This window comes from Gossypium hirsutum, chromosome D11 (genome assembly GCF_007990345.1).
Source record: "Gossypium hirsutum isolate 1008001.06 chromosome D11, Gossypium_hirsutum_v2.1, whole genome shotgun sequence".
Taxonomy (NCBI): domain Eukaryota; kingdom Viridiplantae; phylum Streptophyta; class Magnoliopsida; order Malvales; family Malvaceae; genus Gossypium; species Gossypium hirsutum.
In genome coordinates, this window is record NC_053447.1 from 4,736,224 (window position 1) to 4,763,891 (window position 27,668).

General features: G+C 33.4%; 3 protein-coding genes, 1 long non-coding RNA gene and 1 other non-coding gene across 6 annotated transcripts; 3 read left to right on the forward strand and 2 right to left on the reverse strand.

Moving 5' to 3' along the window:
- The first annotated feature begins 980 nt into the window (after positions 1-980).
- Positions 981-1,097, forward strand: LOC121223979 (U5 spliceosomal RNA). Its single transcript, XR_005921443.1, has one exon. It is a non-coding gene; the product is annotated as a U5 spliceosomal RNA (small nuclear RNA).
- Positions 1,098-2,131: 1,034 nt separating this feature from the next.
- On the forward strand, positions 2,132-5,999 carry LOC107910838 (uncharacterized protein At4g38062). The gene is made up of 2 exons (XM_041105610.1): positions 2,132-2,299; positions 2,761-5,999. The coding sequence occupies exon 2, from the start codon at positions 2,796-2,798 to the stop codon at positions 5,835-5,837; it is 3,042 nt and encodes a 1,013-aa protein (XP_040961544.1). The 5' UTR covers positions 2,132-2,299; positions 2,761-2,795; the 3' UTR covers positions 5,838-5,999.
- A 332-nt stretch (positions 6,000-6,331) lies between these two features.
- LOC107911620 (uncharacterized) lies at positions 6,332-11,725 on the reverse strand. Of its 2 annotated transcripts, none has more exons than XR_005920954.1 (3): positions 11,379-11,725; positions 9,019-11,306; positions 6,332-6,463 (listed from the first exon to the last, which is right to left on the reverse strand). It is a non-coding gene; the product is annotated as an uncharacterized lncRNA (long non-coding RNA). The 2 variants fall into 2 exon arrangements; XR_001687945.2 differs by lacking the exon at positions 6,332-6,463 and having other exon boundaries at positions 8,869-9,213; positions 9,314-11,306.
- A 9,899-nt stretch (positions 11,726-21,624) lies between these two features.
- LOC107911621 (cyclin-D4-2) lies at positions 21,625-24,035 on the forward strand. The gene is made up of 6 exons (XM_016839485.2): positions 21,625-22,282; positions 22,622-22,708; positions 22,799-22,897; positions 22,988-23,192; positions 23,276-23,397; positions 23,502-24,035. The coding sequence occupies exons 1-6, from the start codon at positions 21,926-21,928 to the stop codon at positions 23,739-23,741; spliced, it is 1,110 nt and encodes a 369-aa protein (XP_016694974.2). The 5' UTR covers positions 21,625-21,925; the 3' UTR covers positions 23,742-24,035.
- A 457-nt stretch (positions 24,036-24,492) lies between these two features.
- LOC107911622 (GLABRA2 expression modulator) lies at positions 24,493-26,531 on the reverse strand. Its single transcript, XM_016839486.2, has 4 exons — positions 26,014-26,531; positions 25,834-25,935; positions 25,023-25,294; positions 24,493-24,915 (listed from the first exon to the last, which is right to left on the reverse strand). The coding sequence occupies exons 1-4, from the start codon at positions 26,363-26,365 to the stop codon at positions 24,739-24,741; spliced, it is 903 nt and encodes a 300-aa protein (XP_016694975.1). The 5' UTR covers positions 26,366-26,531; the 3' UTR covers positions 24,493-24,738.
- Between the last annotated feature and the right edge of the window lie 1,137 nt (positions 26,532-27,668).

The window sequence follows — 27,668 nt, forward strand, 5'->3', positions numbered from 1 at the left end:
AGTCAAAATTGCAGTTAACCACTAAATTAGGAAATAGTTCATTGAGTGTGATAACTTAAAAAACAACAAGACCAAAATTTGAGATGATATTAATTGGATCCAAAAGCTCGTAAATTAAGCTCAAGCAGAACAGTCTGCTCTATAGATATATCTTCAGAAAAAAATCAAACTTCAAACTTCAAACCCCAACATCAACATCAAACGTCCAAATTCGCTTACGTGGCTATCGTAAAATCCAACGTGAAGCTACCAATTGTATTTGCCTGTAGCCTCTTATCTTATTTCCTGTTTGGTTGGAAGACAATTCCTGCATATTTTCCACATAAACAGCACCATTTTTGCATGGTACCTTTTGAGTTTCTACAACTGCTTCCAGTGTTCAAATCATGCAAATTAATTACCATCAGTATCTGCAACAATTTAGTAACTTGAATACCTTGAAAAGTTGTACTTCCAAACTGCTTCATCTTCTCCAAATAAAGAAAGCTTTTCATTGCACAAAATTACTTACAGATTCACTTTCAAGAATTGCACTCATATATCTATCACATGTTCCAAAGATCTGCCACGTCTATGACAATGAGATGCTTGACCAGCAACTGGCTTCGTCTTTCAATGATAGCAACAGAATGTGGTTTATACAATGCCAGCGGATCAACTAACTGTTTGATTGCTTGTTTGGCTAATTCTGTATCCAATCCCTATATTCTTCAAACCTTTCAAATCTTGCTTCTTTGATTTTTTAATTATAGAAAATTAGTTTCTTTGTTTTTAACTCTTATTTTCTATGCCTATGGCTGGGGGACCGTCGTGGATCACTTGCGGTGCCCTTCGACCAGTACTGATAAACTAACAGTACGAGCATAGGAAACTTAGAATCAGCTATAAAAATAGCACACATCCCACTCTGGTAGGAAACAAAGGCCAACACCCCGAGTGCAATCCTATAAACTAGTGACGAGTGCTTAGTTGAATCACGGAGCCGTGCAGTGAGCGCAGAGCGAACTATTCTTTCGCCTTTTACTAACGAATACCGTGTGCTCGCTGCTATTAGCGGCATACGCCAATTTCTGGAGGGCTCTTCATGTTGGAGAGCTGCAACAATTCCAGTTTAAGCTTCATATGGTGTTGCTTTCACTTCAAAGAACCCTTACAGAAATTCATTTTTGTAACTAGGGTTAATTATTTAAGTAGGCACTTTAATTTTTCTGATAAAAAGAAGATTTTCATATCTAGTGAAAAACAAATAGACTAATTTGTTTATATTAGTATATAAAGGATTCTGCAAAATAATGGTCTCAAATAACTAAGATGCATTTTCATTACTTTTTTAATAATCTTTACCAATTTAAAGGTACAGAGAAAATCAATTGTGAATGATGATTAAATATGTATTAAATATTATAAAGTGAAAATAATAATTATTTAAATTGCATATAATAAAATTATTAAAATTTATATATATGTTACCGCAAAAATTAAAATTCATAAAAATATAAAATATCTTAAATATAATTATGAAACATAAGTTTTTTTTAGATCAAATTATTAGTTCATATTTTTATGAATAAATTATATATTTAATCATTGTATTCTAGTTTAATCACTTTTTAATCATTAGTTTTTAAATTTTGAACTTTGTCCAGATTCAAACGATAGTAGTAATTTCATTGGTAAAAATTTTCCATTAATCTCATAGTATACTAAGTACTAAGTAGTACATTTAGCATATATTTTAATTTAATAATTTTAATATTTAAAATTTTTTTAAATAGAGTTCTAACTAATTATAAAATTCATTAATTAAAATAATATAATTTTTATGAATATTATATGAAAAATTAATATCACACTACATATGTAAAAATATGTTTCTCGTGTAATATTTTAAAAATAATAGAATGAATTTAAATCCAAATCGAGGTTTCAAAATTCGATTAAAAATATCAAAATAAAGTAAAATTTTTGACCTGAGAAAGTTAAAGCAGCGAGTTAAAAAGCCCATAGATAGTGGCCCACTTAGCCCAATCCAACCTTTACTACCTAACGGCTAGTCTCATTTAAATTCTAACGACGTCAAGTCTCCGTTCAATTAATTTTAAATTCACGGCATCCATCTCTTAACGGCTCTTTTTGAATCATATATCTGTTTCTTTTGTTCCCTTTCTCTTTTTTTCTTCCATTTTCGTACATATTTTCTCTCCGTAATCTTTCAATTCTGAGAAACAGAAAATTACCAGAAAAAATTAGACTTTGGCGGAATCCCCATCAGATGACGAATCTATTATCTCTAAACCAGGTACATTTCTGGGTTTTTCTTATCTTCTAGTTTTTTAGAGAAAGACTTTGAGAAACCACTCAACCTTCCATTAAAATAACAATAAAAGAGCCAAGGATCAAATGTAGGAGAAAACTGATAACTAAGTCCTTTTAGCCTTAGTCCTCTTGAATTTAAGAAAATAATCATTTTCTGCTTGTAGGTTTTTTTTTTTTTTGCATTGTGAAGTTTTAATTTGAAATATATACATATTTATTTTGTTGTTATGTAGCTTTAGATTTTTTTTTTTCAATTTACATTTTTTTATAATTAGATTTTGTATTATTTTCTGCCCTCCGTTTGTTTCCCCAGAGATCCATAGAAAAGAAAATGACAATTCGGTTTAAATTCCTAAAGAATTCTGATGGATTATACTTTTTATATGCTCATATATATTATGGTCATTTTCACTCCTAAAAGATCTGTGCTTTGCTTACAAACAGGTGTAACTTTTTAACTATATTTTCCGGGAAAAAAAATGGCAAAGGAAAAAGTTTATGAAGAGCTAGGAGAAGTTAAAGTTGAGAACGAAAAGTTAAGGGAAGATTTCATAAGCAAAGCTGAATTATGTGAGCACTTGAAGAAAGTGCAGAATGAGCAGGTAAAGAAGATCCGAGAAGCGAGTTCCAAAATCGAGAAGTTGGCACAAGAGCTTCTTGAAAAAGAAGAAGAAATCACGACAGTAAAGCGATCAAATGAAGAACTTAAATGCATCCTGAATGAAAAAGAATCTGCTGTCAAGCATTTGAATGTTGTAAATGAGAAGCTGAGAGCTGAGCGTGATGAAAGGAATCGGAAATCGGAGCAGGAAAATCGAAGGTTGGTATTGGCTTTAGATGAAGCAAATGAGGTGAATATAGATCAAGAACAAAAGATTAATGTGCTTAAAGCCGAGATTGAAGGTCTAAAAATGGACCTATCTGTTTCAAAGAAGAAGTGTTTAGAAGCCGAGAAGGCAGCCAAAAATCCAAGGGTGCTGAGGGAAAGAGAAGATTTGTTAATCAAAGTAGAGGAAGAGAAGAGCAAGGTTGAAGATCAGCTAAAATGGAAGAAGGAGCAGTTCAAACATTTAGAAGAAGCCCACGAGAAGCTTCGGGACCGGTTCAAAGCAAGTAAGAAAGAGTGGGAGCAAGAAAAATCTGCATTGCTCGATGAGATTTCTTCACTGCAGACAAGGTCAGATTCAGAGATCCGAGTAACGAGAGACCTCCAAAACCGGTTACAGGTGTGCAATCAAGCCTTATCTCGTGAAGAAACCCGAAGAAAGCACCTCGAAGTTGAAGTTTTGGAGTTCAAAACACACTATGAAAACATTTTCTCGGAATGCCAGGATGCAAAATCACAACTGGACTGCTTGAATTCTCAGAGGGACAATGAAGTTGCAACTTTGAGACATGTATTGGGCACGAAGGAATCGTTTTATAAGGAAATGGAATATCGATCCGGAAAGCTGGAACAAGAAAACCAAGAGTTGCTGACATCCCTCAAAGAACTCCGGGAAGCTAGAATTCAGGAAGCTGGAAGTTCCTCGTCTCTTTCAAAACTGAAAAACAAGCTCAGAAGTGTGGAGCAGATGCACAAGGACTGTTCAACAAATCTTAGAGCTAAAGAAGCCGAATGGAACTCTCAGCGGGAGGAAATGACTAGGAAATTAAACGATTACAGCTCTCAGTTACAGAGTAAAGATGCCGCTCTTAAAGTTCTCGAGATGGAACTTGAAGGTTGCCTATCTTCAGCTGTACAGTTGAAATTGCAGAATGAGGAGATTTCCGTGATGTTGCTAGTATTGAAGTCGGGAATGTCAGAGGCTCGACTGAAACTTGCTAATGTTGAGGCTGAGTTGGGCCTCCATGAGAAAGAGAGGATAGAGGAGCTTTCTATTCTGAAACAGCAGCTGGAGATGAAAGATACTGCTTTGGCCGATGCTCAGAAAGACATTGCTGATGAACGTGAGAGGACAGCGATTTTATCCAGGAGGGTTGATACTTTAGATCAACTTGAGGATAGGCATCAGCTAATGGAAAAAGAGCTCAATAGATGTAAAGAAATGCTCGAGGAATCATCGAGGTGTCAACTTTGGTTGAAAGAACAAGCTTTGCAGGTGGAGAATGATTCAAAAGAAAAAATTCGAGAAGTCTATGATGCTTTAGATGCACTGAATTCTGAACTGGAAGAAGAACGGGAGAATGTAGCATCTTTGTTAAGGAGAGTTGAGTCCTTGGATCTTATCGAAGGACAGCGGCTCCTGCTGCAGAAAGAGCTCGAGAAGTGCAAGGAAATGCTCGAGGAAGCCGCTAAGTCTCAAATACAGTTCAAAGAGCAAGCTTTGCAGATGGAAAATGAATCCAGAGAGAAACTTAGAGAAGTTTGTGATGCTTTAGAAACAACGAAATCTGAATTAACCGAAGAACAAGAGAGAACAGCTTCGTTGACGATAAGGGTCGAGTTTTTAGATCAGATTGAAGAGCGGTGGCTCCAGACACAGGCAGAGCTTAAGAGGTATAAAGAAATGCTCGAGGAAGCATGTAGGCGTCAATGTCAGTTAGAAGGGCAATCTGTGCATATGAAAAATGAACTCGGGGAGAAATTAAAAGAAGTTTCTGATGCTTTAGAAACTGAAAACATTGAATTGGCTGAAGAACGTGAGAAAACAGCTTCGCTAATGAAGCGGATTGAATCGTCAGATCAGTTGGAAGAACAGTTGGCCCTGAAGCAGAAAGAACTTGACAGATACAATGAACTGTTAGAGTCATCCAGGTGCCAACTTCTATTAGAAGAGCAAATTTCTCGGACTGACAGTGACTCGGAAAGGGAACTGAAAGAAGTCCGCAATGCCTTGGTGAAAGCAAATTCTGAACTGTCAGAGAAAACTCGTGAAGGACATGAACTCAAATTTGAATTGTGGATATGGGAATCAATCGCTGAGCGGTTAAAAGCCAAGCTTGAAGAAAGTCAGGCATTGCGTAAAGAATTAGAAGCTTCTCTTCTTGCACAAATGGATGTGGAGGAAAGTATCAAGAAAGAGAAAGAAGACCTTGTCCGTATAACCGAAGAAAAAGATGGGAGAATAGTTAATCTCCAGCAGCAAATGGTGTCACTAGTGCAAGAGCACACAGCTAGAGAACTAGAAGAAGCAGCCAATTCGGCAGAGGACAGCGTTCATCAACAGACAAGAGAACACGAAGCTGAATTGGAGGCAAAGCATATGGAAATGGAGGCTTTGGTCTATGAACTCAAGGGTGAAAACAACACCAAGTTGTCAACAGACCGCGAAAACCTTCTTGGATTTGTTACGAGCCTAGGTGATTGGATCAGCGAGTTCTCCGGTGAAGACGCTAAGCTGATGGGGATTTTGGGGAGGATAGTGCAGTCTTTTGACAATTGCATTTCAGACATGAAAGGTAATGATGAACTTTATGACACTCTCAAGGAAAACAAGAAGAGTCTTATTTCTTCTCCAGCAGCTAGAAAACCTGATTCTCTTGTTGAAGAAAGATCACCTTTTAGAGAGCTCAACTAGAAATTATTGATTTCATTTTCCTTTTCGGCTTCTGTATATGGATAAATTCGTGCATGTATTATCTGCCAGTAACAGTTTACCACTTAAGATTCATTGTTTCATTTTTAAATAACAAGATAGCATGTTTCTAATGTAATTTACCTTGTACGATTATCTACTGCATCAGATATGGGTATATACATATATATATAATATTTGGAAGGTTTTTAGAGTCATATCCGTCCTTGCTCCTTAGTATAGATTAATATTTCAAACAAAATAAATGGACTTTTTGCGGATTTATATGATTGAATTCAATTTTCACAAATTATTAATAACATTATCGAATTAGCACCATTTTATATTAATAAATTGCATTCACAAACAATTATATTGATTCGATATGAAAATAAATATATGTATTTATTTATTTAAATATGTACAATTGAATCAAAATAAAAATTTTATGAATACATATAAACCATAATTCAAATTTACATATATAATTACACCAAATAAAATTACACATTAAATTAAAATAATTCACGTATAAACTTACATATTTATCCCTTTCTAAATTCTCTAATGTTTTAGATCATGAATGACGACAACACCTGTCCTGCATGCCAGCTAGGAGAAACGTGATCCTGATGTAAGAAAGCTCTAACCATGAAATGACAAAAACACCCTCATATCCTAGTTCACCATGCATGTCCAAAAGTGGTATTTCAAATTTTACGGAAATTTATTTATTTAATATTTCAAAGAATTAAATGAATTATAGCGTATAGATTCTATAACTGGCAAGTGGCAACACAATCCATAAAAACATAAACCCTTATATTTAACCGCACAAAATATTTCTTTAGTTTTTCGGTTCTTCCCTGTTCCGAGTCTGTTCTCTCTTGCCGCCTCCTAAGAATCCGATCCGAATCATTTGGGTTTACCCAATATTTGGCCCGTCGTCCGACCATTTCTACTTAGCGGCGACGTTCTGTCGCCAAAACCGACCCTTAATCCCAACCCCAATCTTCCATTCTCTTAAAAGACTTAAACCCCAATGACTGATAAATTCACTTTTTGTCAAAAAGTTGCTAACTCATCTCAAAACAATGGTCAAACCATCCACAATAAGTCTGCAGAAGACCAAAGACGGGAAACCCATTCTTTAAACATGGGTTTCGATCAAAAGAGAGGTGTAAAGCGAGGGAAAAATGGGAAAAATGAGCGGAAGAAAGGTCCTGGAGAGACGGGAAATGTAAAGGGCTCATTTTGGACTGCATGTTCCTACTGCTATTACAAGTTCGAGTATGAGAAGAAGTATGAAGAGTGCCGCTTGCGTTGTCGGAACTGTAGAAAAGGATTTCATGCAGTGGCGGTGGCGCCGCCGCCGGAAGGTTTAGCTGTGAAATATAGTTCTGGTAATAGTTCAATGGGTGACAAGAAGGAAACCAGACGGCGAGGTAAAGGGAAAAGGCATGATGTTGTGGAGATTTCTGATAGTGATGATGAGAAGAAGGAATTGGGAGTGAAAATTGAGGCTAATAAAGTGAAAGCAGAAGGTTTCAACAATAGTGAAGGTAGTGTTGTAATGAAAAGACTAAAATCTGTGGCAAGGAATACAAAGAAAATTGCAGGAAGAGGGATAAAGATCAAGAAAGTTGAGAATGGAATTGCAGATGGTTGTAATGAAGATGAAGTGGAGGTCGTTGATGATATATTTGTTGGTTTGAGAGATATTAGCTGATGGGAAATCAATGGTATTAAGGGATCCCTCACCATATGCTTGTATGATTCCCAACAGTAGACAGGTTAACATGAAAGCATAATGTATGCTTATGTAGGCTAGTTTAGCTGACACTGTTGTTTACTAGCCTCATTGTTGAAAATAAAATGCAGTAGTTATGGCATGGTTCTTGAATCTTGACCAAATTGTCGTTATTTCATCGCTATTAATTAATGGAAACTGTGTTATGGTTCTTGAGCATGTGTTTTGATGTTATGTTTTAACTATTTGTTCTTGAAGGGATTGTTATTCTCTGTTTTGATGATTTGTATGTTAGAAGGGGCTTGATTGATAGTGTCAACTACTTTTTCTTTAACTGTTTTTGCAGGATTTAGAGGACAGTTATATTTACTTGTGAAGCTGTTTGGCTTGAATAAGAATTCAAGCAGAAATTTCCTGATAATCTCTCTCAAGCTCTGCAAGCCCAGTGTTAGCTTCTTTTGTTCAAATGAAGATTGACCCTTGGATTAAATCTATGTTACTTGGATTATTTATTTTCCTAAAGTACCCATGTGTGACACATATTCGGATATGGGTACAGGTACATCCTCCAATATATGTAATACTTATGTTGGGCATATTCCTATATTCAACACACTCAAAATGTCTTTCTGTGTTATAGACTGAATTTGTGGATGCTTAGAAATGGTGTCCTAGACACTGTCATTGATGTCCTAGACTGAATTTGGTCTTCATTCATACAAAAATTTCAGAATGTCAGCTATAGAATTTCCAGTACTTCTTTGACTCATACTGAGACTGCACTTATAGAGTTTGATATTCCTAGATGGTGAAATCTAGCATTTTGTCATGTTAAGCTCTTCTTGTGCATTTATCTATTAACAGAATATTCTTTTTCTGAAGCTAACTTTGATTTTAGTTTAACTTGCTTATGTTGTCATGGCTGTGAGAGAGTTGGCAATTTTTTTTTGAACTCCAGACATGGAATCATAACAAAATCATGCATATTGGCCAATAAAAGAAATTTTCCTTTTTACATGTTTTGTAAATAAACTGTTCTTTATAGTTTATTTTCATAATTATATATTTTTAGCTTATTATATAGGCACGCATGCAAAAACACACACATACATATTGCACTTCACTTTGGCCTGATTATCATGCAAATCATTGGAATGTACTAAGGATTATCCTACACTGTGGCTATTCCAATTTTTTTTTTTTTTTGTTTCTGTGAAGAATGAAATGATAAAATTGTGAAACAAACTTCAAGATCATAATCAACAACTCCTAGATACCAATATCTTAAAGAGTTAAATGTCTAGATTATATCAAATATTTCATAAAATCAGCCCATGCTTGATACATTAACTCTCATTTATTAGCTTCGATATCTCTTATTCTCTTTATTGCGTGCATATGCCATCTCGCTAATAAGCAGTAAAAGGGAATTACCTTGTTCAATCTTGGATCAAAATCTCTCTTCCGATCTACAATCTTTCTTTCTACTGAACAAGTTCTACTGGAGGAAAATCTGAGCTCCCCCATGGTTCGTCTTAAACAGGTAACGGTTTACTGTTTTTCCCATTTTCTCATTTCTTAGTCGAGCAATCTTCTTATAATCATTTGTTTGTATCTTCTGGTTTGTACCTACAGTTAGAACAGGATATACAACAGCATCTCAGACGTTACCGTGCTTCAATTTCCACCATTGATTTCAGCTTCAAAAGTTTGAAAAAGGTGACTAAACCTAAGGCTGAGGCCAACATAGCCAATGCCCAGAAACATAAAACTGCTGAGAGGTATCAAAGAAAGCGGATCAGCCGACAGTTTGACATGCTCCGAACCATCCTACTGAACTTGATCAAAGTAAGTGACGAAGAGATTACATAAATTTAATTACCATTACATTGAACTGTAGATATGATATATTAACTTTTTGCAGAAATTTTGTGGAATTTTACTTATTAATAACAGCTTACATAAAACATGGGTATTGGGTTTGGGTTTAGGCCTGTTAGTTCATGAAACCATCTTTAAGAGGTGATTGAGGTTTGAATTTCAGCATCTGCAGACCCTTCTATTCCTCTAGTCTTATGTTCCCAGATTTGGTGCGAGTGTCAGCCATAGATATTTATCCTACACTAGTATGCTTAATTTGTTTCGCTCACTTTTTCAATATATTAGAGGATCATACCCCCAATCTTTCCATGTATCAGATGCAAATTTCAAATACAGGTACTTTAAGAAAAAGAAGAGTTCAGTAACATAACCCTAAGCAACAGTCTCCTTTATAAAAATGAAAGGGTACTCAAGTCAATCTATTCATTTCGTGCAACAGATGGACAAGGCATCTGTGTTGGGTGAGACAGTGAGGCAGGTAAGGGAGCTGAAAAACAGAGTAAAAGAAATGAAAGGAGCTTCTAACGGAAGCTTGGAATGTGTGCTCCCTGGTGAGTTGAACAGCTTAAGTTTTGGTTTTTCTGAAAAGGATGGGAATTTGGTAAAGGCTACATTCAGCTGCGATGACAGGCCAGAACTGATAGCTGATCTCACACGAGAAATTAGGAAGGTGAGTGGGACGGTTGTGAGGGCTGAGATGGTGTTTATAGGAGGAAGGAATAAAAGTGTGTTGTGGATTAAAGGGTTTAGTGGAAATGAACGGATGGGGATGCTCAAGAGAGCATTGAAAATGGCCATAGATATACCTAAGAAGAATTGGAACCCTCGTTTCAACATCTGATTATTCTGTTGTGTGTGAAATGGTAGTAATTTCTAGCAGCTATAAGGCTATCGAAAAGGTTGGTTTTATGAGTATATTTAAAGAACAAATAATGGTGAATAGTGTGCTTTGTGTATTCAATTTCATAGATGTAGTTCTATGACCTAGAACAACAGTTCGAAACACGACTGCCTCAATTCTCAAATTTAATTAATTTATTTTCGTAATATGATCTACAAGCACGACACATTCGAATGTTTCAAAACACTTACAAGTCGACATCTTAAATTTTAAACACAATAGTTATGATATGATAAAATACAGGTACATGCCAAGCCTAGATTTAGATCACGTACCGATCCTGCCTGTTCCTGGAAAGCTGAGAAAATTGCAAAGTCGGTTTCACCGCTTATAAAACACAAGTTCTCTGCTACGATTGGTTTTGATAGTCTCTTCTAATTTCACAAGCCGATCAAAATCAACTTTGAATGAAACCATGGCGATCCCATATTCGCCAGTATCATAATCCTGTTTAATGTCCTCTGGTACAATTGTTTTGCTTGAAATAATTATGCATACGACTAACAGAAGCTAACGATTAACCCTAAAATATTAATTTACTTGGAAAACGAGGCATAATTCTAATGCAAAACAATGCTCACTTGACGGTATAGAACTCGCGAGAGATCGAAAGGAACATCCACACCCATTGGGACCTTTCGGAAATTCCAATCAAATATTAGAATTTCAATGTATTGAAATCGTAAAATCTTCAATTGTTTTCTTGCTTTAGATTTGACAAGACAAATCGGAGCATTTCTCAAGCATTCCGATGTCACTCTACCGTAAGCCCTAACAAGTCCTACCGTTCCCAATTTAATTCCCCCAAAAGTAATTAATTTTACCTGATGACGACCACAATGACTTTATCCAAACCCCAAAAAGCAACCGAAGAATGAATCGGCTTCCCCGCCGTTCCAGAAGGTTCACCGACATCACTCGACCGGTACTGATCCCCAACCTATAATCCTTCTAACAACGTCAAATTATGAACTGAAATTGAATCAGATAACCGAAGCTGCGTATTAGATACCTTATAAGCCCAGCAATTGTGAGTGGCACGGGGATCCTTGACCTGACTGAGGAAAGACTGAGCAGATGGTTAGTCGGAGATGGGACCAGCAATGACTATGAATTTGGTCTTTTCTATTTCCTTCTCGAATGTTACTATCTCTTGGATTGTGGTAAATGCGCCTCCATTAGTGATGGTGCTGGAGCTTCCGGCGGTGGTGACGGTAGGTTTTTTCTCTCTCGTTGCCGTCATTAACCGTATTCAAATGGAAAGTCCATTCAAATTTGGACAAAGCATCGACATCTTGTTGCCCAGTCTTTTAAAACTATTTTGTCGTTATTGTGTTGATAGTCAAACCGCTTCGTAGTTCGAACATTTTTTTTAAATATATATATCTCTGTTTAAGGTTTTAAAGACTAGTTTATCAATGTTTTTAAAAAGTATGAAAAGATATTTTTTAAAAATTTGGTTTAAAATTTGAGTGTTTAGTAGGTTATTTTACCAAAAAAAATCTTTTTTTAAAAAAATTTACCGAAATGGGCCGACTTTTTGATTATTTATCGGAATAGGTCATTTTTCGCGAAATCACGTCCACGTCAGCGTGATGTCAGGGTACGTGTCAGACATCGCGTCCACGTCAGCGCGATTTGCTGACGTGGAAGGAAATCGCACCCCCTAGGACGCGATTTGCTGACGTGGCATGAACAGTGTGTTTTTAGCTTGGAAAACTTTGAAAGGCCATAACTTTTGGCTCGATTGTTCGGTTGAGACGAATTTTTTTTATTTCGAATAACTTTTTGAGATCTACGCGCTGGCAAACTGCTTAGAGATGAATAGGGACTAATTTGTAAAGTATAATTTGTTAGTTACGAGTATAGGGACTAAAGTGTAATTATTTCAAAATTAGCATGAAATTTTTGTATTTAAGAATATTTGAATGTTATGGAAGGATGAATTTGAATTTGAATTGAAAAACGAAGCTTAGATTTGAAAATATGACTATTTAGGTTTTAGGGACTAAATTGAATAAAATAGAAAATTTTAGGGAACTTCTCAAAAGTGGAATGAGCTGGCTTATACCTATAACAAGATGATATAAGACAATTCTGCAAAAAAATATCCGGTGTTTACTTCAAATAAATGAGGAAAATAACGATTTGAATGTTTAAAAATTCAATTTTAAACCGAAAAAATCAAAATTTAGGGGCAAAAAAGGATCTTTTTCGACGAAAACTTCGGCAAATCGCCTTCGTCTCAATCAGACAACCGAGCCAAAAGTTATGGCCTTTCAAAGTTTTCCAAGCTAAAAACACAATGTTCATGCCACGTCAGCAAATCGCGTCCTAGGGGCGCGGTTTCCTTCCACGTCAGCAAATCGCGCTGACGTGGACGCGATGTCTGACACGTACCTTGACATCGCGCTGACGTGGACGAGATTTCGTGGAAAATGGCCTATTCCGGTAAATAATCAAAAAGTCGGCCCATTTCGGTAAATTTTTTTTAAAAAAGGCTTTTATTAGTGATTTCCCCTGTTTAGTATTGTTAAAAAATATTTTTAAAAAATAAAATATCTATTTTAGACATATTATTATCAAGTAACAAATATGTATTTAAATAATATTTAAATTAATTAATATTATTATATTTTAGTAAGAATATAAAAAAATCATTATAACTTGTTAATATTTGAATATGTGAAATATAAATTTTAAATATTTTTAAGTAATAAATATTAATTATTTATAAAATTTAATTAGATATTAACACATTTGTATTGTTTTAAAAAAATATTTTTTTAATTAATGATTTTAATATATTTGTAATTAAACACCAAGAAAAAAAATTAAAAATATTATGTTATTAGATGGGTGAAAAAGTAATTAAACACTAAAAGTGTTTTTGGGAGAATAAAAGCTAAAACTTTTAGATTCTCATTTACATTTATAAATGTACTTTTTAAAAACCAAAAATTTTAATTAAAAGCAGTTTGCTTAGCACAGAGCCCTAAGCTTTGTTCAGCCAAGTTGGATGCGGTCCATTTTGAAAGACATAAAAAATGATAATTAAAATTTATTTTTTATATTAATAGTTGCACATTATATAAACATATTTTTATGGGTAAACTACACCATAGGTCACTCAACTATTGATTTTTTTAATTTGGTCACCCAACTATTGGTCTTTTTTATTGGTCACCCAACTATCAATTTTTTAGTTTGGCCACTCAATTAATCAAGATTATTTTTTTTGTCTATTTCTATAAAGTGTCACTAAATCTCTGACGAGAGGGTGACATGGCAATTAAAAAATTAGTACAATAATAAAATTAGCCCTAAACTTTTACTTATTATATGAATTTAATCATAATTTCAAAAAAAATTAACCCTTAAAATTTACCAATGATCTTAATTTGATCCTCAAAATTTATCTTCTTCTCCCGCTTCCCTCACTGCCATTACCATCATTGTTTCCACCTCTACCACTACCTCCAACTATCAATATTGTAATAGCAAAATCTGAAATTGATCTAAGAATAGCATGCTTAAGATTTTGTCTTTATTGTTGTTTGTGGTAGCTAGAAGTAATATTGTATTTCAAATGTTAGACAATTTTAGTTAAAGCAAAATATATTTTATTTCTTAAAATATCACACTATTAATATTTTTAATAATTTATTTCTCAAAAGCATTATCAAATGTACTTCAACCCCCATGAATCTTAAAATTCTTAAGTTCAATAGTATAGTAAAGGATACCCCCTTCCCTTTTTTTATACCTCTTTTATCTATTATTTGGAAAATAAAAGTTAATTGTACTAAATATCTTTAAATTTATTTTTTAATTTTAAAACATTTTAATTATATCTTTAAATTATCGGTTCTATATCAATTAAGACAGTTAAATAACATGTCTAATCTTATTTGACATAATTTAAAATATTAAAAAAATAAAACATTACCATATAACTTTTAAAAGTTAAAACTAAATATAAAGTAAAATAGAAAAAATAGAGAACAAATGATAAAGCTTTTATAAAAGCTTCAAAAACCTCAAAATTGGGATCTTTACAACATTTATTTTTATTTAAATTTTTTATTTTAGAATATGTCACATAATATTTAACATCTTATTTAACGATTAATTTAATGATTTTAATAATGGAAAGACTATTAACACAACTTTGATAGTTTGAATATGTAATTAGAATATTAAAATTTATGAATCAAATTAAAATGAAAATTATAGTTTAGAGATGTATAATGCAATTAACTCAAAAATAATTTCATTATTTATGGCCTTATTTATTCCAAAATGTTAACTATTGCAAAACACGAAAATTGAGTATCATATTAATCAGTACGTAATGAAATTCTCCGTACCAGCCAAATAAAGGAAAGCTAAACATTCTTTTTTTGAATAATTTCATTAGATGTTTTGATCATATTTATTCTTTTTTGACACAATGTTTAAAACTACCCATAGCTCCTCTCAACCCATAAATAGGAGGATAATGCTCTTCAACGCACTTGAACCCACATCCCCTGTATTGACAAAATGTCCATATCAATCGAGTTAAGACTCAATAAACAAGGAAAGCTAAACATTAATTGGTATGTAATGATATTAAAATTTTCCAATACATTTAAACAGTAATGATTATTATATTAAATATTTAAAAAAATGGAATAGCTTCCCTTTTATTGAACACAAGGCTTAATATTTGGTACTTAACACTATTTCTTAATTTGACATTTAAATTTTTTTTTAAAATTTAGTATTTGAACTTACACTTTTTTTAATTTGATATCTGGATTTGATATTTTTTTCCCTTAAATTGATACTTAATTTTTTGGGGTCCAATTTGGTACTTAAATTTGACTCTCTTTTTTTTAATTTGATGCGTAATTTTTTTTCTTTTCTGATTTGGTACCTAAACTTATCAAAGATTATACAAATTACTCCAATATACTAACAATGTTAATTTTTTTATAAGGTAGCAAAATAATCAATGTATGACAAACATATAGCAAATGATATGATATTTCTTTTTTGTATTTTAAATGTTCAATTATTTTTAGTTTTATTTATTTATTTCATTTTATTAATTTAAATTAATGAATTTATTTTATTTTGGGTTTTTAGAACTCTTATTTTCTTGTTCAATATTAATCCGTTAAGTATAGCTAAATGCATAATTCTTTTAACACAAATTTCTTCTAATATTGACGATAATTTTGTAACATAGTATAAATTTTTTAACACCATTAGTGTTTTGAGATAATTTATATATCATTTAACAAAATTGGATACCAAACTAAACCTAAAAAAACTTAAATACCAAATTAGCAAATTGTTAAGTACTAAATTTAAAAAAATTAAGTATAGAAACTAAAATATTATACTAAGCCTAAACACAATATAACGGTTGCTATTAGTGTAAGGAATTCGATAAGTAGAATAAATAGTATAAAAAAATTTAAAAGTATTTATTTGTTTAATAACATAGCTTTCCAATAATTTTAACAATTAAAAGTTTATTATTTATGGATAAATTATAAAATAAATTTCATCAATTATATTTCAAAATATACATATTATTTGTTGTTTGACATTATAAGATGTCTAAAAGGGTTAAAGAAATATTTTATTATATTTAGGGGCTGGTAGGCCCCACTCTCTAAAATCGAAATTTTTCTATTTAGATTTTTTAAAATTTTTAAAATTTTAAATTAATAAAAGTAAAAATGTATTTTAGCTCCCCTACAAATTTGATTTAATCTTTAAAAATTATAAAGATAAAGGCTATTAAAATGATGAAATTGTATTTTTATTATCGTAAAAATTCTGGCATCACTCATGTTATATCATTTTTTTAAAAATATTTTCATTATAGATTTTGATCATAATTTTTGATACAATAACTATAACTATCCATAGCTTCTCACCAATTCAAAAATAGGTGGATAATGCGCTTCAACACACTTGAATCCACATCCTCATACATGAGCAATAATTCGACATTATGTCATTCATTTTAAATGAAATAAATCATTTAAATATCTAATTAAATAATTAACCAACTAAAATAAATTTTAAAATTTTTTGAATGACTTAATGTTGCCATTGATGATGGAATTAACAAATTTTCCTATATGTATATAATTGATATATTATTAAAAGGTTCAAAAGAGGTAAGGTTAAGAATTATTTCTGCCAGACTTTAACAAAATGTGGGAGGCAAATTCATATTGACAAGATGGCTTCCATACATACCTCACCCCTCATAATTTATTTAAAAAATGAAACTTTTAATCATTTCTGGATTTTATATAATAGCGTATCCTCCCAATAGATTTATGCCCTACTATGGAGGCATGAATGCTTCATTAGCATGTCATGATGATAATTGTTTTGTACACGAAAAGTCGATTCATGGCAAGGTTTGTGAATGATCTTTATAGGTATGCAAAGTCGATCAAGAGAAGTAAATAAGATGTTTTGGAGGTGAATTTGGTGTACCGATCCTCAAAACGTAAGCTTTGGAGGTCATTGATATAATCTTTCTACTTCTACTTATACTTAATTATGTAGCTTTGTTAATTGTTTTTCCAAGTTGCCTTTATCATTCTACACTTACTTTGTTTGTTGAAGCTTTAGCAAGATACGCATGGCTTCGCTGGTAGTTGCTTTTTAGCAAGTTGGGGGCTTTAAGAGGTTGCTCAGAAATATCATTAGGGCTTTCAGAAGTAAACTTGTTTAAGGGTCGGGGGCAACATTACCTTAAGCTCTGTTAGGATCGTCCCGATTAAGCAACGAACAAGTAAAAATAGTAGAAGAAATTGAGAAGATGAACACACAAATTTAACGTGGAAAAACCCCTCAAAAGAGGATAAAAAACCACGGGCAAAGATAAATTTACTATAATGGCAAAAGAATGAAGAGTACAAAAGATGGAGATAAAAACTAAACCCCGAAAACCCGAAAAACAAAGAACCCTCAAACGTAAACACAAAATTCTCTGAATGTGTTATGAGTTCTAATCTAATGGGTGTCTCTTAATTCTAAGATTGTAAAGGAGCCTATTTATAGGCTAAATTAGTAAGTCAAATAAACTATACTAATAAATGCTAAATATATTATACTAATAAATACTAAATCTTCTAGAAAGAAAATATATTTTTGTTTAACTTGACTTGCAAGCAATCTCTTAGAATTTGGGTCACACAATTCTAACAATCTCCACCTTGACACGAATTCTTTCAATGCCATATTTGCCAAAACCCGCCACGGGCCTATCTTGAACTATGCAGGGAATTAACTGAGTCGAATTTATGCTTAGAAGCTGGAAGACTTCTAGCCTTCGACTTGTGCACTGCCAAATCAAAACTAACCCGGGTCTGATTTTCACGAATACAGTGCCCTAACTTTTCAAAACCTGCATCCAAAAGAGAACCTCTCTTCAACGAAACGGTCATACATTTTTCCCTCCTATGACCAAGTTGCCTCCGCTTCAAATGAGTTGACTTTGACTCCGTAACGGACGAGGGACGTCCGATTTCACCGGTCACTGTAGAACCTTCCAGAATATAAAGACTGCCGGTTCTTTTACCTTTTAACAAAACGAGAGCTCCACGAAATACTTTAATGTCGCTCGACTCGATGTTGATTCTGCATCCTTTCAAGTCTAAAATACTCAAGGAGATGAGATTCTTTCGTAAATTAGGTACATACCTGACATCTGAGAGTGTCCTAATCGTCCCATCGTGTATCCTAATTTTAACAGTACCAATACCGATTATTTTACTAGATGAATCGTTTCCCATGTGCACAACTCCACCTTCAACTGAACTGTATGTGGAGAACCATTCTCTATTGGGACACATGTGGAAAGAACATCCTGAATCTAGGATCCATTCAGACGTAAGCTTGGAGTTATCGCTCGTTGACACTAACAAGAAATCATCACCGCCTTCATCGACCAAATTAGCACCAACTACATCTTCCTCGTTACTCTCAGCAGCTCTTTTATTTCGCAGTTTATAACAATCTGCTTTGACGTGAGCTAACTTTTTGCAATAGCGACACCTTTTGTCTCGTTTCTTTGATGCTACCAAAACGGAAGCTTGTCTATCTGCTTTGCTATTCAAATCAAACTCATTGTCGAGTTTGTCTCTACTCAACAAATGACCCTCCACATCTTTTAACGAGAGTTTGTCTCTGCCATAAATCAGGGTCTCCCTGAAAGACTTGTATGAAGAAGGTAAAGAGCACAATAATAGCATAGCTTGATCTTCATCGTCAATATGAACCTCAACGTTCTTTAAATCATTTAAAAGAGTAATGAATTGACTGATGTGATCTTTAAGAAGCTCACCTTCGTTCATGCGAAACGTAAATAGACGTTGTTTCAACACTAAACGGTTAGCCAGAGACTTAGTCGCATAAAGAGTTTCTAACCTTTTCCACAAGGCGAATGAGGTCTTCTCCATCAATACCTCCTGCAATACTGTATTCGCGAGGCACAACTGGATTGCAGACAATGCCTTTTCATCAAGCTCTTCCCATTCTGTTTGATTTAGATTCTCAGGCTTTTTCCCTGTAACAACCTTTTTCAAGCCATTTTGAACTAGAATTGCCATCATCCGAACTTGCCACAGATTGAAATTTGTCTCACCATCGAACTTCTCAATTTCAAACCTTGTTGCTGCCATCTCTGACCGGGCTGATCTATGAAAGTTAAACTAGCTCTGATACCACTTGTTAGGATCGTCCCGACTAAGCAACGAACAAGTAAAAATAGTAGAAGAAATTGAGAAGATGAACACACAAATTTAACGTGGAAAAACCCCTCAAAAGAGGATAAAAAACCACGGGCAAAGATAAATTTACTATAATGGCAAAAGAATGAAGAGTACAAAAGATGGAGATAAAAACTAAACCCCGAAAACCCGAAAAACAAAGAACCCTCAAACGTAAACACAAAATTCTCTGAATGTGTTATGAGTTCTAATCTAATGGGTGTCTCTTAATTCTAAGATTGTAAAGGAGCCTATTTATAGGCTAAATTAGTAAGTCAAATAAACTATACTAATAAATGCTAAATATATTATACTAATAAATACTAAATCTTCTAGAAAGAAAATATATTTTTGTTTAACTTGACTTGCAAGCAATCTCTTAGAATTTGGGTCACACAATTCTAACAAGCTCGAAAGTCTGCTCAATTTTTAGTAGTGTTTAGATAAAAATATAATGTTCAAAAAATGAGGTTACGCATAAAAAAGAAGATTGTTTGAAATATGAGCAGGGCTCAGATTGAAGCTTTCAAAGCATAGCTCGTTTTCTAAATTTGTAATATATTATATTATGTTATTTTTATATATCATGTATTTTATGACACAAAAAAGTCAGATTTTTATAAATAGACATTATGCCTAGTTCATTGTTGCTACCATTGTCTACAAGGAGCAATGCCTCTTATTATTATTATTATTATTATTATTATTATTATTATTATTATTATTATTATTATTATTATTATCATCATCATCTTTGATTGGTTTTATAAAAGGGGGAGGAGACCTTTTGGCTTGGTCCTTAAGGGCATAAAGTGGACGAGACCTTACACCTTAACCTTCGGTTAATTCTACTAAGGCAGACGAGACCTCTCTAAGGGACGAGACTCCAATCCTTGTCTTTCAATTGTTCTCCATATGAGCATATTTATCAAGCTACACAACACATACCTAGTAACTATCTTTCTATTTTATGAACCTACCTGGGGTGCGAGTGAGATGGCCTTTTGGGGGTGTGGCAAAGTGCCCCCAAGTGACGCAAACGAGGGACTCCTCAATGTGTTGGTGAAGTACTCCTTAGGTCCTTAGGTGACCTCCTAATAGTGTTAGTGAAGGGCTCCTTGGTAGTCCGAGTGAGGGACCCATAATGCTAGTGAAGGGGCCTATTGATGTGTTGTTGAAGTACTCCTTGGATAACCCTTTAATGGTGCAGGTGATGTGTCTCTTGATGTGTTGGCAAAGGGTCCCTTAATGTGCCAACGAAGGACCATTGATAATCCCTATTGGGTGCGACAGAGGGCTTCTTGGTGTGTGGGTGATAAGCCCTTTGGTGTGCTATTGAAGGCTCTCTTGATGTGGCAAAAGGCCCATTGATATGTCGGTGAAGGGATTCATGGTGTGCGAGTGAGGGCTCCTTGTTGATCGTTTTATTGGTGCAATAAATACTTTTTTTTACATATTTGAGGGAAACGCCTTTGTTGCTCCCCAAGGTTAGAAGCTCTCAAAAACCCAAATATTAAAAGACTCCATAATGCTAAAAGTGTCGGAAAAAACTCAAAAATGGAGAAAGACAAAAGAGCTTAAAGGAATTGAGCCATGGATTTTCATCTAGGGAAGAGGCATTCCCTTTTTTTCTCAATTCTAACAAACAATGTCAATTATTACAAACACAAAAGTTGGGGTGGTTTGTGTTGGAACATAGTGATAAATTATGTTTCTTGTTATTAAAAGTTATTGATACGGGTCACAAAGGCTCAACTTAAGCTCAAGAACGTGATAGGCTATTTTGTGTTCTTGGCTTCCAAGAATAGCCATTCATAAGTGTTTTCGATTCTTGGCTGATTTTTTATTGTTTTGGGTATTTTCGTTTCAGATCTAATTGATTCTGAGTTAATTTTCTGTTTCGTTTCGGATCTGATTGTCTAAAGCTTTCTTAGGACTTTTCTCGTGACTTGGCAACTCGATCTTGGTCCGCGCGCAATCCTCTATCAGTTATGTAACTTGACTATGAACAAAAAGTTACAATTATTCAAGTAATATCTTATGAATAGTTGTGTTCATTATTAATAGATACGACTATTCAGATAAATATTTCTTAGATAGTTATATCTCTATAAAGAGACATGATAATTTTTATAAATAGGAGAGAAATTTCATTTGCATATATACGAATATATACCAAAATTTAAAAACAGAAGTTTCTCTATTCACCTCCATCTTAATAGAATTTGATATTGTTGCTATACTCCACGTAGATGCTTAGTGGATCATTTTTGTCTAATGTTTAGTGAATCATTTTTGCCAATACAAAATATAAATAGTCATTGGACTTGATTGTATCATTGAGACTTATTTGTTAGTAGGTAAGTTAATTTTATCCCTACACATCAATGGTTTATTACGGCGATTTATCCATTTTTGCATTAATTATAAGATTTTTCATTATATTTCCTTTCTTGGTTCTTTTTGCAATGGCGTGGCTGTCCTCCTGCTCGATCCCTCAATTTCATTTCTCATTTAACCCTAAAAACTCAACTTGTCTTTCCCTACATAAAGCTTCTTTTATTGCAACAGTCTCTCCTCAGCCCCACTCCCTTTCACTCTCTCTTTTTGGCTTTATTGTATAATGAAAAATATGCTCTTCCCCACAAGCCATTGATGAGCCCTTTTCAACACAAAGCTTTCACCTTCATAATGAATTAATTAGTTTTTGCTTTTCCTTTTTCCCCTGGGGTTTTAGTATACCTCACATTTTAGGGGTTTCTCTTGAAAAATGACTGAAAATCTTGACTGTTCAACCTCAAATCTTCTCTGTTCTGAGAACACAAGCTCTTGCTTTGATGGTGATCTTGATTTTAATGCCATGAACGAGTTTGGGGCTTCCCCTGCTTGTCATCAACTCTTTAAAAACCAAATCTTTAATCAAAATGACCCTTTCCTTATGATTATGAACAACAGATCAACTTCTTTGCTGGGTTGTCCTGGTTTTGCATTACAAAGTGATGATGTAATTAAGGAAATGGTTGAAAAAGAGATGGAGCATTTGCCTAGAGATGATTATCTTAAGAGACTGAGAAGTGGGGATTTGGAGTTGAGTGCCAGGAGAGAGGCTATTGAATGGATTTGGAAGGTTTGTTTATTTTGCTAAGCTATTTTTTTTCCTGATCAGTTTTATATTGACATTTTACTTGTTTGATCCATTTAACCGGTTTTTGTAACTGGGTTCTTGTTTAGCAACAGCAATATAGACTTTTCTCAGTAAAACTCATCGCATTGTGCAATTTAATGGAATTTCCATAGTTCGTTTGGATCAATCTATTTCTTAGCTATTGGTAGCATTCTTTTATATTTAGTAAATGTGTTTTCCCCCTTTTCTTTCATTATTCTTGTAATTGGACACTTTGTTTGTTCATTCCTCAGTGATAATGTGCTAGGAATGATGATTTAATCTTTCATTTTTTATTAACAGGCTTCAGCTTATTTCAATTTTGGACCTTTGAGTCTTTGCCTATCCATTAACTACTTGGATCGGTTCCTATCAATGTATGATTTACCTGTAAGTTCTCAAATTAGCTTCAAATTTGGTTCTTTAAGTTCTTAAACCATAATCTATTCACTGATTGTTTCTATCTTCTTGGGGGCACAGAGAGGTAAAACATGGACTGTCCAACTGTTGGCCGTTGCATGTTTATCTATTGCAGCTAAAATGGAGGAAACAAAGGTGCCTTCATCAGTAAACTTACAGGTGATTACTATATATATAGATTGATTTTTCATGATTGTTAATCCCTTGGTCTTTTTCCCAATTTGAGTTTCATGATTGGGTTGTTTGCAGGTGGGGGAACCAAAGTTTGTGTTTGAAGCTAAAACAATACAAAGAATGGAACTATTGGTTTTAAGTACATTGAAGTGGAGAATGCAAGTTTTAACACCTTGTTCCTTCATTGATTACTTCTTGAATAAACTTTGTAATGATCATCAATATCCATCATCAACTCCAATCACTAGATCATTGCAGATAATATTGAACACCACCAGAGGTTTATTTCTCACTATATCTATTTGTTTATGTTATTATTATTGAGAATCAATGGTGTTTGATTGGGGAAATGAATGAATGCAGGTATTAATTTGTTGGAGTTCAGACCTTCTGAAATAGCAGCAGCAGTGGCCATTTCTGTTTCAGGACAAATGCAAAGATGTGCCATTGATAAAGTTATTTCATCATTCATCTTTGTACAAAAGGTAAAAATAAAAAATAAAGAAGATACAAAAGTGGTGGTGCCTGTAAATACTTGAAAAACTCACAACAAGAGAAGAGTCAATTACTTTTATTTTTTATTTTGCAGGAAAGAGTGTTGAAGTGTGTTGAAGTGATGAAAGATTTGACATTCATTAATGGCACAGCTGCTACTACTTCAGCTACATCATCGGTGCCCCAAAGCCCCATTGGGGTATTAGATGGTGCAGCATGTTTGAGCTATAAAAGTGATGAAATAAAACATGGGCTATTTGCAAATTGTTCTCATCCTACACCAGATCTTAAAAGGAGGAAACTAGACAAATCACCTCAACCGGATCACATCTGAAATTTTCCCTGGAATAAAATTTTAAGGTGAAAAATAAAAAAAACAAATATGGGTCAAAGTTGAAGAGAAGTGGATGGTGCCTCAGCCATTGCCATGGAGGTGGTGTTTTTGGAAACAAATACTGCAGCTTTATTATTATTACCATTTGTTGTAGATTAGATTTCAATTACAGAGAGAGGGGAAAAATATCATGTCAGAAATTATAAGCAAAAGAGTGTAATATTCTTTCAGGCAGCAATTAGAGTGTAATTATGGGCATTCTAATCATAATTGAAAAATGCTGTTATTTCTTGATGGTGGGTGGTTTGTGTACTTTTGTCTTATTTTTACATAAAAACTGAACCAAACCTCAGATGTTGACTGGTCTTACTCTAAACCCAATACTCTACCTTTAATTTATTTAAGTTCTGTCTGTTTCTGAATTCTGAAATAAAAACAGAAAACACAAAAATAAATGTGAGGGCAGAAGCCTTGGGAATCCGCAGGCCTACTTACTCACTGCCATCAAATTTCCCACATCCTCTTCTCTTTAAAAGTAATTCATATATTAATCTTTATAATATGAAAATGTTACTTTAATAATTATAATTTAATTCTATGACATGTCTCTGACAAGTTGATAGATGTCATTGAGAAATAGTTGCTCCACGTGTTCCTTTTTATATAATTAAATTATAAGATAAGCTTGAGAATAGAAAAAACTTGTAATATATGATATCTTAAATCTAATTATGACACATAAAATAATATATATCGTCAAATATAAACTATACTTGTGAATTTTATCATTGAGATTTACAATAGCATTTTTATCGTCACATCGTTTTGTTAAAGAAAACAACAGAACATACATAGTCTTTGTATTCTTTCCTCCTTAACAGCCATCAGAGCTTCCAAGGGAGGGGAGCATGTATTATCAGATGCTCGATCCCGAGCAGCCGAGTAAACCCATTGCACGATAACGTCGTGTGACGGAGTATCACGAGAGATTGTGATGTCAGCTATGGAGTTGCAAAGCTTCCTTTAGGCATGTAACAGCACCGTCATAGTTTAAGAAGCCCATGAACCAAAATTCATGACTATCAACGGTGATAACTTGGATGTACTTTTCAGCACAATTGAGTCGGCTCGTTGAAGGATTAACCGCTTTAAGTTGATGTAATGGGATAACTACCTGTTTTAAGCAGAGAAAGAATGTCGAGAATCATATGAATCTCATATATATATATATTTCCACACCCATCAAACACAAATATTTCAATAAAAATGAAAGGTTATAACCTTATAGTAGCTCCATTCAGTTTGGGTACCATTTTTATAGGGAAGGGGAGTGTCACTGCAATATGCAAGCTTTGCTGTAGATACATATAAAATTCCCATGACAGGTCCAGCTGACGTGGACAAATAACATACAAATGAATTCCCAAGTTGCTCTTCCGGATCCGTTACAAAAGTGTGTCTGAATATCTTCTCATACCCACCTTCTGCTAAAACCTTTGTTCCTTGTGCGATTCTTCCCATGGCTGCCTCTGCCAAACTCGGGCTTGTTTTTACTGTTTAAATAGATTTTTAAGGTTTTTTTTCCAATATTATATACCTAAACTTGGATTTAATGTTTAATTTGAAAGCTAAAGTTTATTTTGGTTCGATTAAGGGCGAGTTTGGATGAGCGGTGCGTTTACCTGCGATTAGTGTAAAAACAACGGTGGCGGTGAGATTAGATACTGTAGCGATACTGTAGCGTGAGACAAAAAGTAAACTAAACGCACCGCACTGCACTCAATCACCCATCCAAACCTACCCTAAGTATCTAAACTTCGCTTCTTGGTTCAAAATGGTATAAGAAATCAAGCTTACGTACTTGGTTATTTGAACTATGAAATTAAATTCATGTGTTAATTCAAACAAAAAATCAAATCCAGATACCTAATTGGATAAAAATAAATTTTAAATATCAAAATAAATCTTGAGTTCAATTCAAGTATAAATGAAAAAAAAATTAAATACCAATTTTAACTTTGAGGGCCATAATATATATTTTCCTTAAAAAATATATAAGAAATAAAAAAGCAAATTAACAGGGGAAACATACAATGCTGCCACGTGTTCCCTGCAAGATCCTCGGCTTTTCTCGTGGCTTCTCCCACTTTTCTCCCCCATCTCCCCAAGACATCCTTCACAGTGTCCATTTTCTCTGTGTTCGATTTCAAGATGAATTAAAATTTTCAAAATGAAAGATAATAATGGAAATAAATGTGTTGTAATTGCTTGCCTTTGAAGGAAGTCGAAAATGATTCCGGAGCAGGAGACTGAGCAATGTAAGGATTGGATCCGTTAACAGCGGACATGGTGACGCTGTGATCCGCAGCAGGCGATTCACTAACTAACTCGGCGCTCCAACGAACAGATTTCCTGGACCCGGTTGATGTTTGATTCGGTGACCGCTCGCTTTGAATCTCATTCTCTTTCGGATTCTGAGCCTCTTTCTCTTCTTCTTTCTCCGGTTCTGTTGTTGGCACAATAACAAATTCATCCGCGTCCATTTCGGGATCCGACTCTTTCCGGTTCGGTTCTTCGGCCGGTGAGCTGGACTTTGACTCGGCTACCGTCGTCCATTGTTCCATTCTTGTAGAACGTTCAGAAAAAATGGCTCCGCGTGAAGTGGCGTGGGTTTTTTGTTGGAAGTTTAGTCGGAGGCTGGTATTTGATCTTTGTATTTTTCTTTTAAAAGAAAAGAATAACTTGAGCTGACCAGAACTGGAAAAAGGAAGGAATAACTTAAGCAGCGAAATTGCTAATAGTAATAATATGCAACCTACGCTCTCACACCAACTTTAATACTTATTACAAATTAGTAGCGGTCAGTTGGTTAATAATTTTTTAAAATTTTAGTTACCAATTAATTCGATTCAAAATTAGGTAATCGAAATAAATAATATATATAATATATTTGTATTAGAAATGTATTTTTTGAATTATTATTTTTTATATTAATCAAAATAAATAAATATTATATGTTATAATAATATATTTTGTGAACTATTAAAAAAAATGAACATTAGTAATGTTTTATATTTATTTTAACCAAAAGACAAGAATATATAAATTTCGGTTAATTCGGTGTTAACCGTCTAAATTAGTCGAAATATTTTGATTCGATTAATGTATTTAAAAAAATTAATTTAATTAGTAGTTAAAGATTTTTATATTTTAAGTAATTTAATTAATAATAATTTGATTCGATTAATAATTGAACTGACCAATTAAACACATGTAATGATATGCACAAAAATACAACACATGAATAACATGTTTTAATTTAGTATGAGTTTTATTATATAATCGTGTTTTACGTAATAACCATGTCGATCAAATACAAGTAAGACGTCGAGACATGACTGAGACGTAATTAATTAGCTCAAAGATTACCCTCAATTTTTGTTGGAATACATGTATTGATGGATTATAATTATTAGTTCGTCAAAATTTATTTTCATTGTTTGTTTAGTTATGTACATTTAGAATTTTTGTTATGAATATTTTATAATATTTATGATTTTTTTTAATATTTTGAAAAAATTCTATGTATTTATTAATTTTTTTAATTTTGTATAATTATATTTTTTAAATTTTAGAAGAACGACGGAATTCATCAAATTCATAAATATGTAAACCTTCAAGGTTAGCATTTATGAATGATAAAAAAAGTTTACTATCCTCCTTTTCTTCACAAATATGATGTTTATCATTCAATCTGAGTATTTTTGTTTGATTTTATTGGCTCATGATTCTTTACCAAACAAATCGTTTTTTTACCTAAATAATAAAAAAAATAATTAATTAAAAAAGTATGAAAAATAAATTAATTATAAAAATAAGCCTTAGTTACAGTGTTTTGACGGTGCCATTTGACAAATTGGCAACATT

Excerpts from the sequence above, each read along its gene's own strand:
- LOC107911621 (XM_016839485.2), top strand. The coding sequence starts at position 21,926 with ATGACTGAAAATCTTGACTGTTCAACCTCAAATCTTCTCTGTTCTGAG. Across the intron at positions 22,283-22,621 it reads CTATTGAATGGATTTGGAAG|GCTTCAGCTTATTTCAATTT; the intron begins GTTTGTTTATTT and ends TTTTATTAACAG. Across the intron at positions 23,398-23,501 it reads CATTCATCTTTGTACAAAAG|GAAAGAGTGTTGAAGTGTGT; the intron begins GTAAAAATAAAA and ends TTTATTTTGCAG.
- LOC107910838 (XM_041105610.1), top strand. The coding sequence starts at position 2,796 with ATGGCAAAGGAAAAAGTTTATGAAGAGCTAGGAGAAGTTAAAGTTGAG.
- LOC107911622 (XM_016839486.2), bottom strand. The coding sequence starts at position 26,365 with ATGGAACAATGGACGACGGTAGCCGAGTCAAAGTCCAGCTCACCGGCC. Across the intron at positions 25,295-25,833 it reads AGGGAACACGTGGCAGCATT|TAAAAACAAGCCCGAGTTTG; the intron begins GTATGTTTCCCC and ends CTATTTAAACAG. Across the intron at positions 24,916-25,022 it reads CTGAATGGAGCTACTATAAG|GTAGTTATCCCATTACATCA; the intron begins GTTATAACCTTT and ends TGCTTAAAACAG.